The sequence below is a fragment of the Macrobrachium rosenbergii genome, chromosome 51 (assembly GCF_040412425.1).
Source record: "Macrobrachium rosenbergii isolate ZJJX-2024 chromosome 51, ASM4041242v1, whole genome shotgun sequence".
Classification (NCBI taxonomy): Eukaryota; Metazoa; Arthropoda; class Malacostraca; order Decapoda; family Palaemonidae; genus Macrobrachium; species Macrobrachium rosenbergii.
In genome coordinates, this window is record NC_089791.1 from 23,653,277 (window position 1) to 23,670,887 (window position 17,611).

The following is a 17,611-nucleotide window of genomic DNA, read 5'->3' on the forward strand; positions in this document are numbered from 1 at the left end:
ATAACTGGAAAAGGTGTGCAATATTCTTTTCGAAAATCGGAGCAGGTGGTTACTCGTTTAGTTATAATCAGTGAACCGCAACAAATTGCTTAATACGAGTATATCTTATAGAGGATGACATACGCTTTAGCTTTTAATTGATTTTCACTAATTTTTTAATGAGATTTCTGTGGCCTGTCACCGTTCTCTTACGAAATGTATCAACAGTCGTATATCCCGTAAGGGGGAAGTGCCGTCAGTGCACCTCATGCGGTACACTGTAGGCATTACTTAAGGCTCTTTGCAGCGTCCCTTCGGCCCGTAGCTGTATCCCCTTTCATTCCTTTTCTGTACCTCCGTTCATATTCGCTTTCCTCCATCTTACTTTCCACCCTCTCCTAACAGTTGATTCATAGTGCAACTCCGAGGTTTATCTCCTGTTACACCTTTCAAACCTTTTTACTGACAATTTCGATACCATCGCTGAATGACCTTATAGGTCCCAGCGCTTGGCCTGTGGCCTAAATTCAACATTCTGTTCTATTCAGCCACCTCATATTCGCCGTCATGATCCTCTGATCAGTGTTACCTTCGATTGGCTTTGCCACACATTCCAGACCTACACTGAAACTGTGTTTTCTTTCGGACAACATCCTGAAGTATCCTGTTTCATTCGATGTGACGAATACGTGCTCGGCGGTGGAAATGTTGTTGCATCAGTTGCTTGTCGATTATATACCTGTTTGAAAGATCCATGTGTGTGTATGTGTGTTTGTTTGTTTCTCTATGTATATATATATATATATATATATATATATATATATATATATATATATATATATATATATATATATATATTATATAATATATATATACATTACATATACATATATATAAATATTTATATATATATATATATATATATATATATATATATATATATATATATATGTATATGTAAATAAATATATTATATATTATATATACATATATATATATATAAATATATATACATTATATATATATATATATATATATATATATATATATATATATATATATAAAGATATATATTATATATACATATATAATATATATTATATTTATTTATACATACATACGTACATACAAGAAGAACCGTCACAGTGATTCAGCAACATTTTGAGAAAGCTGGCTTTTTATTACTTTAATAATCCTATTTACCTTTAAAAACAACCTGAGCTGGGTACCTCGATTAGAGTAAAGAAACTGATGAAGTGTTTTTGTTTTTTTGTGTGTGTAGCCAACAAAGTTGTTATAGGTTTTTTTTTTTTTTTTAGCGGAAAACCAGGATCAAATCCTTAGAATACACTGTCAGCTCTCTGACGGGGATATACTGTAAATAGAATAAATGCAACATATTTTTATATTGCATTAATTATCATACATAGACCTTTCCACTCGAAAATAAGGCCCAGGAAGAGCATGAAGTAAATAACACAGACAAGAAATTGTGGAAAAGCTAGGTTGGGTCCCCTAAGACGCTCGGTATAGTAGGGTGGTCCGTTTCTCCCATCCCATAGAAGGAATGGGGAGGGTTGCTCTGCCCGGGCTTTAATGGATCCACTCGAATTGGTGTCACATATATTGACACGTCGTTAATTGTGTAGGATTTAGAGTTTAGGGACCAGCGTGAGATGGACACGGGCTCTGCACACGCGTGCCTCAAATTTTCAAATCTACATACAAACATCAAGATATATATACAGTATATTATATATATATATATATATATATATATATATATATATATATATATATATATATATATACACATATATATACTATATATATATTTAATTGGGGAACTAGTTGTTTAATAAAAAGATTCTAGTATTGACAGTTGGTGGTCATTCGGGCTTTGCCTATTATTTTGAAATCCTTGTAATTGATATTATATCTGCACTTTTTCCCGTGGTCTCTTATGCATGAAAATTCGGGGTGTGATAATTTAGCACCCGTTCGGTAAAGTACGTGGGCTCCACTCATAGGCTGTTGAAGGTGAGATTAGACTCTCGTCGTGGCGTAAATTACCGAACGGGTGCTAAATTATCAAACCCCGAATTTTCATGCATAAGAGACCACGGGAAAAAATGCAGATATAATATCAATTACAAGGATTTCAAAACAATAGGCAAAGCTCCGAATGACCACCAACTGTCAATACTATGTATATTTATATATGTGTCTGTTTGTGCGTGTCTGTGAGTGTATTTATTTTAGTGTTGGCAATTTTTATTGTCAATGTTTGGGTTAAAGGAATATATAATAATTGATTTTTGCTGTTATCTCTTTCTGGGAAAGATGATCGTCACAATATGTTATTTTATTTTATTATATTTTTCCACAGTGTTTAGATCATTTCAGCATTCCTTGCTGACATGAAGATTTCCGATAAAGTTATGCACCAACCAGAGTCCTCCATGGCGTCTAAGTCAGTCTATAACCCGATATTACCTCCTTGGGTGATCTGGGCGGAGTTCATGTAAAATAAGTGATATTTGTTTTCGGAAGATGTCACGTCTAACACCATCCTTTTTCTACAATCCTCGAAACGAGAGAGAGAGAGAGAGAGAGAGAGAGAGAGAGAGAGAGAGAGAGAGAGAGAGAGAAATTAGTTTGTACTGTAATCCAGAATCTAACATCTACTTTAAAACTTTCCTAGACTGAGTTCAACTTCACAAAGCACGGAGAGAGAGAGAGAGAGAGAGAGAGAGAGAGAGAGAGAGAGATTAGTTTGCAATGTAATCCAGAACCTAACATCTGCTTTAAAACTTCCCTAGACTGAGTTCAAGTTCACATAGCACTCACACACACACAGAAAGAGAGAGAGAAGAGAGAGAGAGAGAGAGAGAGATTAGTTTGTAAAGTAATCCAGAATCTAACATCTTGAAAACTTTCCTAAACTGAGTTCGAGTTCACAAACCACAGAGAGAGAGAGAGAGAGAGAGAGAGAGAGAGAGAGAGAGAGAGAGAGAGAGAGAGAATACTGGGGGTCGTCCTTTTTTCATCATTGTATTTTATCAGATTCTGGTCGTTAAAAATGTTCCCTGAATGGGACCCTTGGAGTGACCTGATGGATGGTTCTCCAAATGTGTTAAGACATTCTTTATGGGAAGGGCCCCAACTGGCGGAAAGGTATAGGCTTACTGCCCTCACTTACTTGGCCATATGAGGCTAGTCTTATGTGCTGCGATTGTCTTGTTAGTTGTCGTAGCAATTATTCTTTAAAGAGGTTCTTGTGCTGTTTGTGGGAACGTTTGAGTGAAATTCGTACTGCGATGAGAAAGATTATGATTCAAAAGATGTTAAATTTTTACGTTTTCGTACATTTGTGAAACTGAGTAACTGACTGAGAGTTACCTTGGCAGAATGTAAAATGGAATTTGCTGATTGTTTCTGTGATCGTATATGACTTTCTTTTCTTCCATCGTAACCACTTTTGATAAAATAATTCAATGATAATTTTAAAGAATATATTCAAGTTTTAATATCAAAGGGATATTGAAGGCATACGTGGCTCTGTTAACATTCTCTTAACTGCGTGCTTGCCTTAAATTTACCTTGATCAGATTTCTCAAAGTATGTTTCGGATTATTGTAGAGCTTGTGGTGTAAAGCATCTTGCAATAAACTACTTCATTTATTGCTCTGGTCATTAGGCACCAAATATTACTAATCTGGTGTAGCACCAGTCTGCGTACAGCATGCAACTTGGGATAGTAAACCGGAGTTATGCTGAGGGGTGCTCTCAAATTTGTCTTCAGCTTACGCTCTTTGTTTTATTAGTGTTAAATACCTATATGACAAAGAACATTTCTTCTCTACTGGCCAGGAACCTTTTCATTTCAAGCCGAGTGTCATGTGGAACTCTCGGTCGTTTGTAGGTAGCTAGGAAAAGGTTTTGCTTCGTATTGTAGTTCGATTCGAAATACTGAGTACTGTGGTAATCCTGTTATTATTGAGATCTTTTCATAATCACAGGTTAGTCTGAACATCTTTATCTCCACGAACAATGACCACCATTGTGTAGAGAATTTTTATAGGGTAGTGTTTTATCATTTATTTTATGTATTTAAACTTGACACATAACTGGTGGAAAAGAAAGCCTTGCTGAAACTATTTTTTTTTTTTTGTTGGTGCAATATTTATTCAAAAACAAGATCAAGACTATCTTACGTATAAGAATGATTCTAGTGTTGTTGCTACGTGGGTTGCCATTGATCTTCTGTAAAACGATAAACTGAATGTTAGTACAAGTGGCTTTGTCAGTGGGGATGTTTTTTTTTATTACTTTTGGATTACGGTGCTCCCTCTATTGACGTTCTTGTAGGGTATATCTAGCTACATGACCTGAATTGTATTTGATTCCCCATTTATAAGTACTGACTACGTGCCTTTGAAGATGGAAGAGACCATGAACTTGGTACACATTGTGCTGTCTGCTTGACCTTTGCGGGAGATGTTTCAGAGAGAACCATATGCCTAGAGATGCACCTGACAGAATTGGTCTCGGTTCTTAGACCTTGTTTGGAGGCGATGATTCATCCGAGCTTTTTAGATGACGAGAAAAAAAAAGCTTTTAGCCATATAAACATTTGATTATAGACTTACATATGGAAAAAATGACATCCTTCGTAAACAAGGTAGAGTTTTAACTCACTGGGTAAGATGGAATATCACTTAACTTTACGGTTAGGATACAATCATTCACCGGCGCGGTTATTATTTTGCCATGGGTTTGGACTCCATAAGGACATGACGTGGCTCGTCCCGTCGACTTTAGAATATTAAATAAAGCAACAGCAAAAATATGACCCACGCGCACAATAGTTCACACTTTTTCTCATGCTCACGGTGGAATCAGCACCCATCTCCATCATAGATCTCTGTTAGAGCCATTGTCTCCCCATATGGGTCTTCTGTGACACCAGGGACCTATTGTTGGTGTCCACTGAGTTTTGAGAACAATCAGCGTTTCTGTCTGCAAGAATGCTCATTTGTCACTTTGCGATATAAGTCTAGGACATCCTTCCCACCCTACGCTGCCAGGGGAAGACTTGCCCGTATTTGGTGTGCCTTTTGTCGTCTGCCTGTATCTGTTCCTTTCTGTATCGCCTCATTCTTCAGTGTTCACTCTTGTCACTAAGCGTGAAAAGTACTAATTTTCCTATTAGTAGCTGTGTGTCTTCTGTAGGCCTATTGGTCATTTCACATTTGTTTTCTGCTTTTGTTAGACCTACTTGATCGGAGCCCAATTTCTTTTGGTAAAGTAATATGCAAGCGTTGTCCATGCATTTTTAATTTGTGTTTGTCAGCGTAGTTTGGATCGGAATTTGTTGGTTTATGGTGATTACATTTTAGTGTATTAATGTCTCTCTCTCTCTCTCTCTCTCTCTCTCTCTCCTCTCTCTCTGTCTCTAATATCTCTCTCTCTCTCTCCGATGTACTTTCCATGTGAGGGTTGAGTTTTCTTTTAAATTGGTTCAAGAAATGTCATGTTAATATAAAAACTGGTCTTTTCCAGTTCCTGCTTGCCATTTTACCTTTCTTACTTTCCATGTGAGGGTATTCTTCATTTAATCCATTCCAGGGAGTAATGAGGCTAAAATCTCTTGTGAGAAACGTATTGGAACCAAAGAGGTCAAGATTTAAATTTCTGTTACAGTTGGCAGTAAGTTTAGGGAGCGCGTGTTATGCAGAAAATATCGATTCCTTTTTGTTTATCTGTTAGTTTTAGTATTTTAAAATCATAATTTTACGAACTAGGTTTGGTAAAATTTAAGTCAGACGTAAATTGAATTTATCCTATTAATCATATACGATGTAAATGTCCAGTGTAGGTTTTCCTTTTAACATGCTCATTAATCTATCGTTGAGATCTAGGCCAAGGCCCTTGGTCTAGGCAACACCAACAGGCAAAGAGTTCGAGCTGAGAAATTGGCTGCCAACAGACACGCCGAGTAGCTGCTGACGTGTGACTCTGTGGAGTCCTGCTTACGAAGTTTCTCACTTTTCTTTACTCAGTATTCCTTCCCATGGCCGCTACTCTTGTTGATTGTTGACAAGTTGTTGCAGGGAGGTGCAACAATTGCAGGATTGGCGGTCCTGGTAATTTACAATTTACCAGCTAATGGTTCTGGATATCGTTGTCTATAAGTATATTGTTAGTCTTTTTGCCTGGGAATTCTTGAATTTCAGTTTGTTGCGAATCAGATTTTTTTTGGCTTTTCCCATTTTTTACTTCGCACTTTTTATAGCCCAGAAGAGATCTTTCAACTCAGTGGTCTGGTAAAACTACTCTTTAAAAAAAATACAAGCACACGCAGTATACATATGCCTACATAGCCCTGCCTACAAGTAATCATCTTGCGTAGGTGTCTCTGTGAAGGCGTTGAGTTTTTCTGCACAGAGAGTTTATCATTAATCAGTGGTAGATTAATGTGGCAGCGACTGGTTTTTGCTTCTAAAACCGACCCCCTTATTAGGGCAACGGTTTCTGGAAGAGCAAGAGGTCTGTGTATTTGTTTCGTCTGAATGGATTCAACTTCAGAGAAGAGAAGACAAGAATCATGTCGCATTACGTTCACTAACTGCCGAGTCAAGGATAAAACTCGTGTACCGAAACCTTATTATTCGTTTTCCCGTCAGGAGTACTTAAAGCTGTAAATCATTGATCCAGTTGATAAATATATATATATATATATATATATATATATATATATATATATATATATATATATATATATATATATATATATATACTATACATACATACATATATATGCATATATACTATATATATATATATATATATATATATATATATATATATATATATATATATATATATATATATATATATATAAATGTGTGTGCATGCATGTATGTATGTGTGTCGACTTTGGTAAGTGGAGGCGAAGGTACAGGGCCGTGAGGCGAGCAACCTCATCCCTTGTTATTTGCTTAGCACAGGAAGTGTAGCAACTTCTGGAACAAACCACTTTTAATGGGAATGGTGTTTATGATACTATCATATCTAATATGTATCAAAAAAAAAAAAAACTTTGTGGTTTTAAAGTCCTTTTCCAGCATTACTGTGCCAGAATTGCAAATCGTCTGAGTACTACTCTAAGGCCTATATCTCAGTTCAGTGGTTATTTGACTCTGAACTGTGCAATCGGGAGGACTGCTACCATAACCTGCATAGCTTTGCTTAAAACTAATAGGTGTCCGTATCTCTTGAAGTTTTTTTTTTTTTATCCATTTTTCTTAATTGTAAATTGAAGGATATTGGGTTTCCCGGTAGAGGCACCAGCAGGTCTCCAAATTTCATGGGAGCACTTACCTGAAGTACAGTCTCACGTTTCTTCCGCACACTTGAGTGCTTGCTTCTCTGTGTGAGTAAGAGTACACGGCCGGCTCTATGTTGCAGATATCTGAGGTCCTGTCATATGTTTATGCAGCCATTAAGTAAGCATGTGATATCACGATACTGCGAATAGGGCAAATGAATAATGCCCTTTGGCCTATCGTCTACTTTCGTATTTCTTAAAGTATTTTGTTCCGCACTACAAAATCTTTTATTTGGATGTCAGTCTAAAGGGGACAAGAAGCTGCTTGCCACTTAATGGGGTGTGGCTTTCCTAATGAGTCTCCTTCAGTCTCCATCTTCTATACAAAGTCGAGCAGCAAGATTCCACGCTGCTTTCATTTAAGGTGGGTCGGAGATTTAAGAACTCGGATCCCAAATCTCAATTAGGAAGGGGCGTAGGCTTCGTCTGTAAAAGATTCGTATCATCCGAAAGGAGACCATATAAATGACCGAAATTTAATCCTATCCCACTTCATTGTTTCTCTCAGTTTTGTTATCATAATTCTAAGAAAATTATCAGGCGTCTCTTTAAATGCTCTGTATTTCTTCCACTCTCTAAAAGGTAAAAAGTATTCTGCTTTAAAATACAGCGTGCTCTGTTCTCTCGCTCTCTTTCTCACTTCCCACAAAACTGACCATCTGTGATACTTGACCCTTTAATCGTTTTGATGTCCAATTACCCTGCGGGAGGTAAAGGAATTATTTCTGCCGTATAAGGCCCACTAGCTTTGTATTTCACGCGGCGTGTATACGTCCGACCGAGCCGATAAGGTAACGCTGCGAATTTTATCGAGAGCGTTATTGAAAATCGTGACGCTTTGGTGGCGTGAGAAAAATGGATAACCTCTCGTGGGTGCTTTTATGGTAGACCTTATTTTTTTCATTGATTTTTTTCCCGAGTGGCGATGGAGTTTAGAGGCGTGCGCATGTCTTGATAATTTTTTCTTTTCATACTTTATCTCAATTTATCGTCTCGTGTGTGTGTCAGAGAGTGTTTATGAAAACTTGTCGATGCTCTAAATCACAGGTTTAATTTTTTTCTGTGCGGGCCGCCAGTTTTTGGTGAGGGACGCGTATGATACATAGAAACACCTGTCGATATATAGAAATGTCTGAAAATTTAAAATTCAATATTTTGAACATACCCCACACTTGACAGTTTGTTAAACTGTAGGTTATTCGTAGAAACTACCTTTTGTAGCTTAATTTCATGCGTATCTGCTCCCGAAAAATTCTTGTTTATATGAGGCCTCTGTTCTTACTTTTTTTTTTTTTGAAGGTTGGTATTTCAATACCTAATGAGTTCAGTTCATCAATCCAGCAGCTTTCTTTAAGGACTTGAGCTTAAAAATGAAGGAACATTTAGCTCAGAAGATAATGGGCATATTGAATTAGGCTGTGAATGGATAAGTAATAGGTCCTGTTTTTAAAAAATGTTTACAGGACCTGATTCTGATGTGTATTTTGGATTTTGTTTTCATGATAAGTCATCCTTTTAGTTTTCTGTAAAAGAAAACTATTGTGCCGGCTTTGTCTGTCCGTCCGCACTTTATTCTGTCCGCACTTTTTTCTGTCTGCCCTCAGATCTTAAAAACTACTGAGGCTAGAGGGTTGCAAATTGGTATTTTGATCATCCATCCTCCAATCATCAAACATACCAAATTGCAGCACTCTAGCCTCAGTAGTTTTTATCTTATTTAAGGTGAAAGTTAGCCATAACGATATAGGATAGGCCACCACCGGCCAGTGGCTAAAGTTTCATGGGCCGCGGCTCATACAGCAGTACACCGAGACCACCGAAAAATAGATCTATTTTTTGTGTCCTTGATTATACGCTGTAGCGGCTGTACAGAAAACTCGATTGTGCCGAAGAAACTTCGGCACATTTTTACTTGTTTTATTATGGTCGTAATTTTCGTTGCATTTATAAAAAAAAATTTCATTGTTAAAAGGGAAGTTTACATTAACATTTCACTAGAACTTATTAAGAAACTGGTTTAATCTTTTGTTATAACAGATGACCTCACCGACCGAGTCAAGTGTGGGATTTAAAGGTGTATGGAAGGGAGAAGTTAAAAACAAACTCCAAAATATACGAATGGGACGATGGAACAAGTTAATAAGGAACGGTGTTTATTTGTCTGAGGTATAGGTATGCAGGTATGATAGAGAGAGAGAGAATGAATTATGATTTCATGAGAGAGAGAGAGAGAGAGAGAGAGAGAGAGAGAGAGCAAAATGAAGAATGATTTATTGTCACTTAAGCACCGGAAAGCAGAGAGAAGAAATAGACTAAAAAAAAGAAGAAATGAAATCAAATATCAAAGTACAGAGAAAAGAGATCCGTCTATAAATCCGCACTTTTAAGGCTGTAAATCAAGACTCAGCCTTTGGCCGAGATGGAGCAAAAGAGCGGTTATGGCATAATGAGATTAGCCAGCTGATATGACCAGAGGTGTAATATGTAATCTGGTATTGGGGGCCCTTCGGGGCGTTTATCTTGTGTAAATATACCAAGTTCAACAGGTGGCAATTGGAGATCGTGCCAGGGCCACGCCACCCCCCACCACCTCCTCCACTGTTTTGACTCTCTCTCTCTCTCTCTCTCTCTCTCTCTCTCTCTCTCTCTCTCTCTCTCTCTCCCTACCTCTTGCTCTCCATCTTCCTTCCGTGTCCCCACCTCTCTCTCTCTCTCTCTCTCTCTCTCTCTCTCTCTCTCTCTCTCTCTCTCTCTTACCTCTTGCTCCCCATCTTCCTTCCGTGCCCCCACCTCTCTCTCTCTCTCTCTCTCTCTCTCTCTCTCTCTCTCTCTCTCTCTCTCTCTTTCCTTCCACCTCTTGCTCTCCATCCTTCAGTGCTCTCTCTCTCTCTCTCTCTCTCTCTCTCTCTCTCTCTCTCTCTCTCTCTCTCTCTGTTTCCTTCCTTACCTCTTGCTCTCCATACTTCAGTGCCTCTCTCTCTCTCTCTCTCTCTCTCTCTCTCTCTCTCTCTCTCTCTCTCTCTCTCTCTCTCTCTCTCTCTCCATCTTCCCTTTGTCTCTCTCTCTCTCTCTCTCTCTCTCTCTCTCTCTCTCTCTCTCTCTCTCTCTCTCTCTCATCCTCTTGGTATCCATCCTCCTCCTCGTATGCCATTTCCACTTCTACCGTCTTCTCTCCCCTTCCTCGTTATTCGTTTATTACTTTTTTATGTCGTTATATTATCTTCAGCTTTCATCTCTAATCGTCTGTGATTTTTCAATAACTAGATCTCAGTTTCCAGTTGTTATGCTTATTATCATTTACGGTGCTGTTGTGGTGGTGGTGGTTATATTATTATTATTATTATTATTATTATTATTTTATTATTATTTAGCGTCTTAAGGTTTAATATTTTCGATTTATTCACTCGAATGTTTTTTCTGCCGAGGCTTCAATACGAATAACAGAATAATATAAAGTAAAAGATTAGTATTTTAGCCAGCTGTACTGTATCCTTTTAGTTTTCTGAAAGGAAAACTATTGTGCCGGCTTTGTCTGTCCGTCCGCACTTTTTCTGTCCGCCCTCAGATCTCAAAAACTACTGAGGCTAGAGGGCTGCAAATTGGTGTGTTGATCATCCACCCTCCAATCATCAAACTTACCAAATTGCAGCCCTCTAGCCTAAGTAGTTTTTAATTTTATTTAAGGTTAAATTCAGCCATAATCGTTCCCCATGGTAACGATATAGGCCAGGCCACCACCAGGCCGTGGTTAAAGTTTCATAGGACGCGGCTCATACAGCTGAGACCACCTAAAGATGGATCTATTTTCAGTGGCCTTGATTATACGATGTACAGAAAACTCGACTGCGCCGAAGAAACCTCGGCGTATTTTTTACTTGTTTATCATCGAGAATACCTTAGCAACAAAAGACATTTCATGGCAGCCACTTTTTACTGATTACGGGCTCTTATCACATAATGCCTAGTCGCTGTACTTGAAAAAGCGTTTCTCTTCCTTCCCGACGGCGACGCCGATGACCTTTGTCATTTTGACGTCAGTAATTTTTTTTTCAAATCGTCCAATCAGTCAGTCCTTCCCACTGCGAAGTTGATGGATTGATGTAATGAAAAAATAAGCTGTCGCGTCAGTATGGATGGTGAGATATGGCCTCAAGTCTGGTACCTGGAGGATGAGAAACAAGTTCTCCTTCAGCAAGGAAGTGCTGTTTTCCTTACTTAACCCAGAAATTTGTATATTTTTCTCTTCCACTGAATCCCGTAGGGGGTAATGCCGTCAGTGCATCTCACATGGTGCACTGTAAGCATTACCTAAGGTTCTTTGCAGGGTCCTTTCGGACCCTAGCTCCAGCCCCTGTCATTCCTATTACTGTTCCTCCGTTCATATTCTCTTTCTTCCATCTTACTTTACTTTACCCTCTCTGCTAACAATTTTTTCAGAGTGCAAACTTCGAGGTTTTCCACCCGTTAAGCCATTTAATCCTCTTTGCTCTCAATTTCCCTTTCAGTGCCGAATGACCTTATAGGTCCCAACGCTTGGCCCTTAGCCTAAATTTTATATTCCATTCCATTCTACCACTGACTTTTATGTTATTTGATGCTACATAAATATTGTTACGACTTCTCGTCTTTCTTTAGATTTTGATTTGCACAGATAACATGATTTGTAATAATGTACTAGTTCATGTTTAAAGTTGTCATGTTAAATATGTATGTTTATTTCGCGCAAGTTGGTCAAACAGTGCTGAGTTAAGTGATGGACTTGGCTGTCCTTTCAATGTCTCTTTAGCTTAGATTTACATTGTTCATTAGATTACTGTACTGCCTTGAAATAGAAGACTGCAGTATCTGCAAAAATACAAAACTGAGAAAAATGGTAGATACTGCAGTTTTTCCTTGCCTTGCTACTGATTTTGCAGATACTGCAAATGGGACCCCCTAAATAAAGCACTGAAGAATCATTCTGAAACTGCAGTAACTTGTGTGTTAAGTGTTTCATGAGCCCAATAGGCGGCATATCTCAATTTCGAAAATTTTGCAGATTCTGCAGTTTTCCATTTTAGGGCAGTGTAGTTAAGTACGCTCCCATAGCCTGCTTATATCTTACTTGGAGCAGTTACAAAGATACTGCGGGACTCACGAACTCAAGAGTCAACCTTCACTCTCTGGATGTGGGATTCTCTTCCATTCGCCGTATTTCCAGAATCATAAGTTCCTCGTTGGACGAGTCGGTAGACTTCTCGACTAGCACTCTGCTAGGCCCGAGTTCGAGTCTCTGGCCGGCCAATGGAGAATTAGAGGAATTTATTTCTGGTGATAGAAATTCATTTCTCGGTATAATGTGGTTCGGATTCCACAATAAGCCGTAGGTCCCGTTGCTAGGTAACCAATTGGTTCTCAGCCACGTAAAATAAGTCTAATCCTTCGGGCCAGCCCTAGGAGAGCTGTTAATCAGCTCAGTGGTCTTGTTAAACTAAGATATACTTAACTTTTTTTTCCAGAATCATGAAAGCGCATTAAAATTAACATCGATTTATCTTTTCTTCATAAATTATTAACACAAACTTTTATTGCATTCATGTAGTTTGATTTGGGCATCTATATTTGTCTACAGTGGTTTTTACTTATGTTTATCCTGGCTGGGGATCTCATTCCACAGGGAAAATTAGAATGAGAACTGTGGTTCTTAATTGCACGTCTGCCGTTGATTACTTAGCAGTAATTGAAACATTCCTGGGACTTGTAGATAACCCTGAGGTCTTAGAATTACCTGTAAAGAATTATACTTAATCACTCTCGGCATATATATATATATATATATATATATATATGTATATATATGTATATATATATATGTGTGTGTGTGTGTATATATACATATACATACAAACACACATATATATATATACTATATATATACATATACATAAATAAATGAAATATGGTTGCTTCCATAGTATATATATATATATATATATATATATATATATATATATATATATATATATATATATATATATATATATAAATTCACATAACATCCATAGACTTTTCATTGCCGTACGGAGACTTCGATAGTCACGAACAGTCCATACATTTTACCCATATATCTTACATTGGTTTCGATAATTGTTCGTTCCGCTCAGTGGAGAAGATGCGCGTCATTGAGATGTAAATTTTCAAAGGACCCTTACCAAAATTACTATTAGAAAATGCCATTTGAAGATGGTTTACGGATGCTGGAACCGAGTCAATATTTTTGGGGCGTAATTGCTGCGGAATGTAATCTCGGGAACTGTATATGGAGCGAGAAGAAATTGGAGGTGGTAACGTACGGTGGAGATCTGATCTCGAAAAGGAAGTCGCCTTCGGCAGCTTCTTTTGCTCGAGAGAGAGAGAGAGAGAGAGAGAGAGAGAGAGAGAGAGAGAGAGCGCGTTGCCAGCTTATGCCTATGGCGAACTCATTAAACTTAATGAGCATGGAGAACAGAAATATTTATGCTGTATATTGGCCAAAAACAAGTCTTCCTCGTTGCTTCTTTGTCTCCCTCTTTCTCTCTAGTGCTACTTGTAAAGTTTACTGAGGTTCCTTCATTAGAAAGAAAGTATAAAAAGAGGTAGAATACGAACAACAAAACTATAGAAATAGACGCAAGCATTTGAAAAATCCAATAGGTTTCAAAATATTCAAAGTAGAGTGAATTATTATTTTCATCATTTTTGTACAATTGATTATTATGGGTTAAACTAGCCATACTCCCTCCAAAAGAGGTCTAAACCGCAACCCTCATGTGTTGAAATAGATTAAATTCAAAAGAGTGGTAGATATTAACACGAATTACTGTTGTTTGTATATGAAATATTTAACATCATAATTAGTAAACTTGAACCCTCTGTGTAGGTACATGACGCGCCTGATTTTCGGAAAGTTTTGCGTTCTGGGGTTTCATTTTTGGTTCAGCGGCTGAAAGAAAGTGGCAATGACCTTCTCTTGTTAGTTTTCTGTAAAAGAAAACTATTGTGCCGGCTTTGTCTTCCGTCCGCACTTTTTTCTTTCCGCACTTTTTCTGTCCGCCCTCAGATCTTAAAAACTACTGAGGCTAGAGGGCTGCAAATTGCTATGTTGATCATCCACCCTCCAATCATCAAACATACCAAATTGCAGCCCTCTAGCCTCAATATTTTTTTAAATTTTATTTAAGGTTAAAGTTAGTCATAATAGCGCTTCTGGCAATGATATAGGATAGGCCACCGCCGGGCCGCGGTTAAAGTTTAATGGGCCGCGGCTAATACAGCATTATACGAGACCACCGGTGGATAGATCTATTTTCGGTGGCCTTGATTATACGCTGTAGCGGCTGTACAGAAAACTCGATTGCCCCGAAGATACTTCGGCGCATTTTTTCCTTTTTTTTTTTCTTGGGAATCACTTTCTATAAGGAAAATCGGTTACCTTTCAAATCAAAGATTTAATTATGTTTTGCATCTCTGGTGACACCTTGAAAAAAAAAATGGTTATCTGTAGTCCTTAGTTCAGCAGGCGAATAGCAGTGCATTCAGTGAATAAGGCAGTGATTCTCAATCCTTCTTTTAGTAATGGCACCCTAACTAATGTGATCATTACCGTGGTACCCCATATGTTTTCCATTTCTTCATATTTCTAATATACTTCCTGTTTTGTTGCGAGAGCTGAGAGAGATTCGTTCACAGAATGTAACAAGTAAATAATGCGCCCAAGTTTCTTCGGCGCAATCGAGTTTTCTGTACAGCCGCTACAGCGTGTAACCAAGGCCACCGAAAATAGTTCTATCTTTCGGTGGTCTCGGTATAAAGCTGTATGAGCCTCGGCTCATTAAACTTTAACCACGGCCCGGTGGTGGCTTGTCCTATATCGTTGCCAGACGCACAATTATGGCTAACTTTAACCTTAAATAAAATAAAAACTACTAAGGCTAGAAGGCTGTAATTTGATATGTTTGATGATCTGAGGGTGAATTATCAACATACCAATTTGCAGCCCTCTAGCCTCAGTAGTTTTTAAGTCTGAGGGCGGACAGAAAAAGTGTGGACAGAAAAAAGTGCGGACGGACGAACAAAGCCAGCACAATAGTTTTCTTTTACAGAAAACTAAAAATGAATAGATTTTTAAATTAATGTTTCTTACTTGAAAATTAATGGTAAGAAATCATACGTTTCTCTTTCATGAACTTCAATTTGAATGCGATTGTGATACGTTGTAAGAAGAAAACTATTAGAAATTAGCACAACCTCTTTAATAACGTTAAAAAGAGTACCAACACTAATTTTTGATCAAAGCATAATTATTTTTTTTTTTAACTTCATTATCCTTTTTTTGGTGAATATAATATATTAGTAATTGGGAGAGTTAGAGTTATGAAAAATAAAAAAAAAGGTGTCGTAAATACATGCGGTAAATTTCAAATTAATCGTTTTTGTTTTGGGTACAAAAGAAAAAAAAACTGGAGAATGTGAACAGCATATTTAGAAGGACGAAATTGCTAAATCCGTCGTTTTTCACACTAGTTATACTCGTTGTTTTTGTAGCTTTCGTTATTATCTTCACTTGAGTATTCTCCTTTTCTTTTTTCTTCCGTAATTTGTTAATAATAAGAGCAATTGTTGAGCATTACTGACGATAAAAATAAAAAAACTAACGCGTAAGTGGCATGGTACGTTTTACGAGCCAATCCGTTCGTGGCCTAAGAGAAGAGTTGACTGAATAACATGAGACAGACCGTCACAGAAAAGCTCAGTTGGCTGGTGGCAGCGGATGAGGGAGGTCGTACAGCGTCCCTCTCAAGATATCTAAAAAGGCCAGGCCGCTAAGATCCTCTTTCCTCTCTTCTGTGCCTTATACTTGTGCCTTGTGCTTGCTTTTCAATAGTCCTTCAGGATCTCATTCAGAGGGGTGCCATGTTCACTAAAGCTCTAAGAATTTGGCCGCACGAACACTTAAAAAAGTTACATGAATGAAGTTGGTGATTAGTCAAAAGCAAATTGATTGTTGGTTCAAAGTTTCTCGAGAGGCCCAGTGTTCCACGCGAGTTGTCGGTCGCCTTTGATGTTTGGTCCATGGAGGATATGCTGTAGTTTTTCCTATTTCATTATAAATTACGGAGAATAAAATGTTACACTTCTCAGCCAGTAAATTAAATGATCTCGAACCCAGGACTCTCTCAAGTACCGCGACGTAAAACTGCCTTCTTTCTCCCTGAAAGGAAAATACGGTTGTAACTATTTGATTTGAATCTTGATGGAAATATTGGCATTTTCGGCATGAGAAGGGATATGTTACCATGTCCCAGCAAACACTGAATAATAATTAGCAACAGATTATTTTATTTGCCGTTTTAACACTGGAGGAGAAGCGAGAATTCTAAAAGAGGGAGTTCTACCCCGCGTGAGAATTCGTTTTGCAGTGATTAGTGTGTGTGTGTCTTTTGTGCGTCTGTGCTTTCTTGGGCGTGAGAAGGGCGTGGTGGTGGGTTTGCAGCCATGATGATGTGGTTGGTGCACAAGGCATGGGGGGTGGTAGTGACCCAACTGTGGTTGTATCTCCTCCAGGGCGCCCTCCAGGAGCTCAAGATATACAACACCCCCGACCTGGCCAAGGTGCAGTGCGACAACAATTTTGCGGTGAGTACTTAGTTTGCATGTTTTTTTTTTTTACTATTAACTATTAAGAAAAACATTTCATCTCGTAAACGTTTGTGTTGTTGTCTAAAAAAAAACTTCAGGCAACGTTGCAGATATCAGGTGAGTAAAACGTTTACGAGGATTTATCACTGTTAAAATCATGCTCGCTTTAATTTGTCATTTCGAAGGGGATATAATTTTGTAATGAGTCGACGTTGACCTGTCGGTAGTCCATAACTAAAAAGAAATTTTCATTTATGAAAAATTCACTCAAAAGATTCACCGGTAATTAAACGTTTTCGGTGATGTTGCTTAGAACGAATTACCAAGAAATAAGTTCTCCACAACTAATCGTTATGGTGTTTCAAAAATTGTAAACAGTTATCACTTATAAATACAAATTTTCGTAAATAAACTTGTATATATTTCAAAAATGCAAAAGTTCCCACTTAAGGTTACAATTTTGTAATGACCAAACTTTTATGACCTCTAAAAATTAAAATGAATTACCACTTTAAATTACAAGTAATCTTAGGATAAACGTCTTCGGTATTTCAAAAAGTTAAATGACTCTCACATGAAATT

The 17,611-nt window shown here is 37.8% G+C and overlaps 1 protein-coding gene across 6 annotated transcripts in view; it reads left to right on the forward strand.

Moving 5' to 3' along the window:
• LOC136833218 (collagen alpha-1(XVIII) chain-like) overlaps positions 1 to 17,611 on the forward strand; it is a 665,928-nt gene that overhangs the window by 263,842 nt on the left and 384,475 nt on the right. For all 6 annotated transcript variants that reach the window (XM_067095081.1, XM_067095086.1, XM_067095082.1 and 3 more), the window contains exon 6: positions 16,955 to 17,026. In XM_067095081.1, coding sequence (XP_066951182.1) covers positions 16,955 to 17,026 — 72 coding nt within the window. The remainder of the gene's footprint in view (positions 1 to 16,954; positions 17,027 to 17,611) is intronic.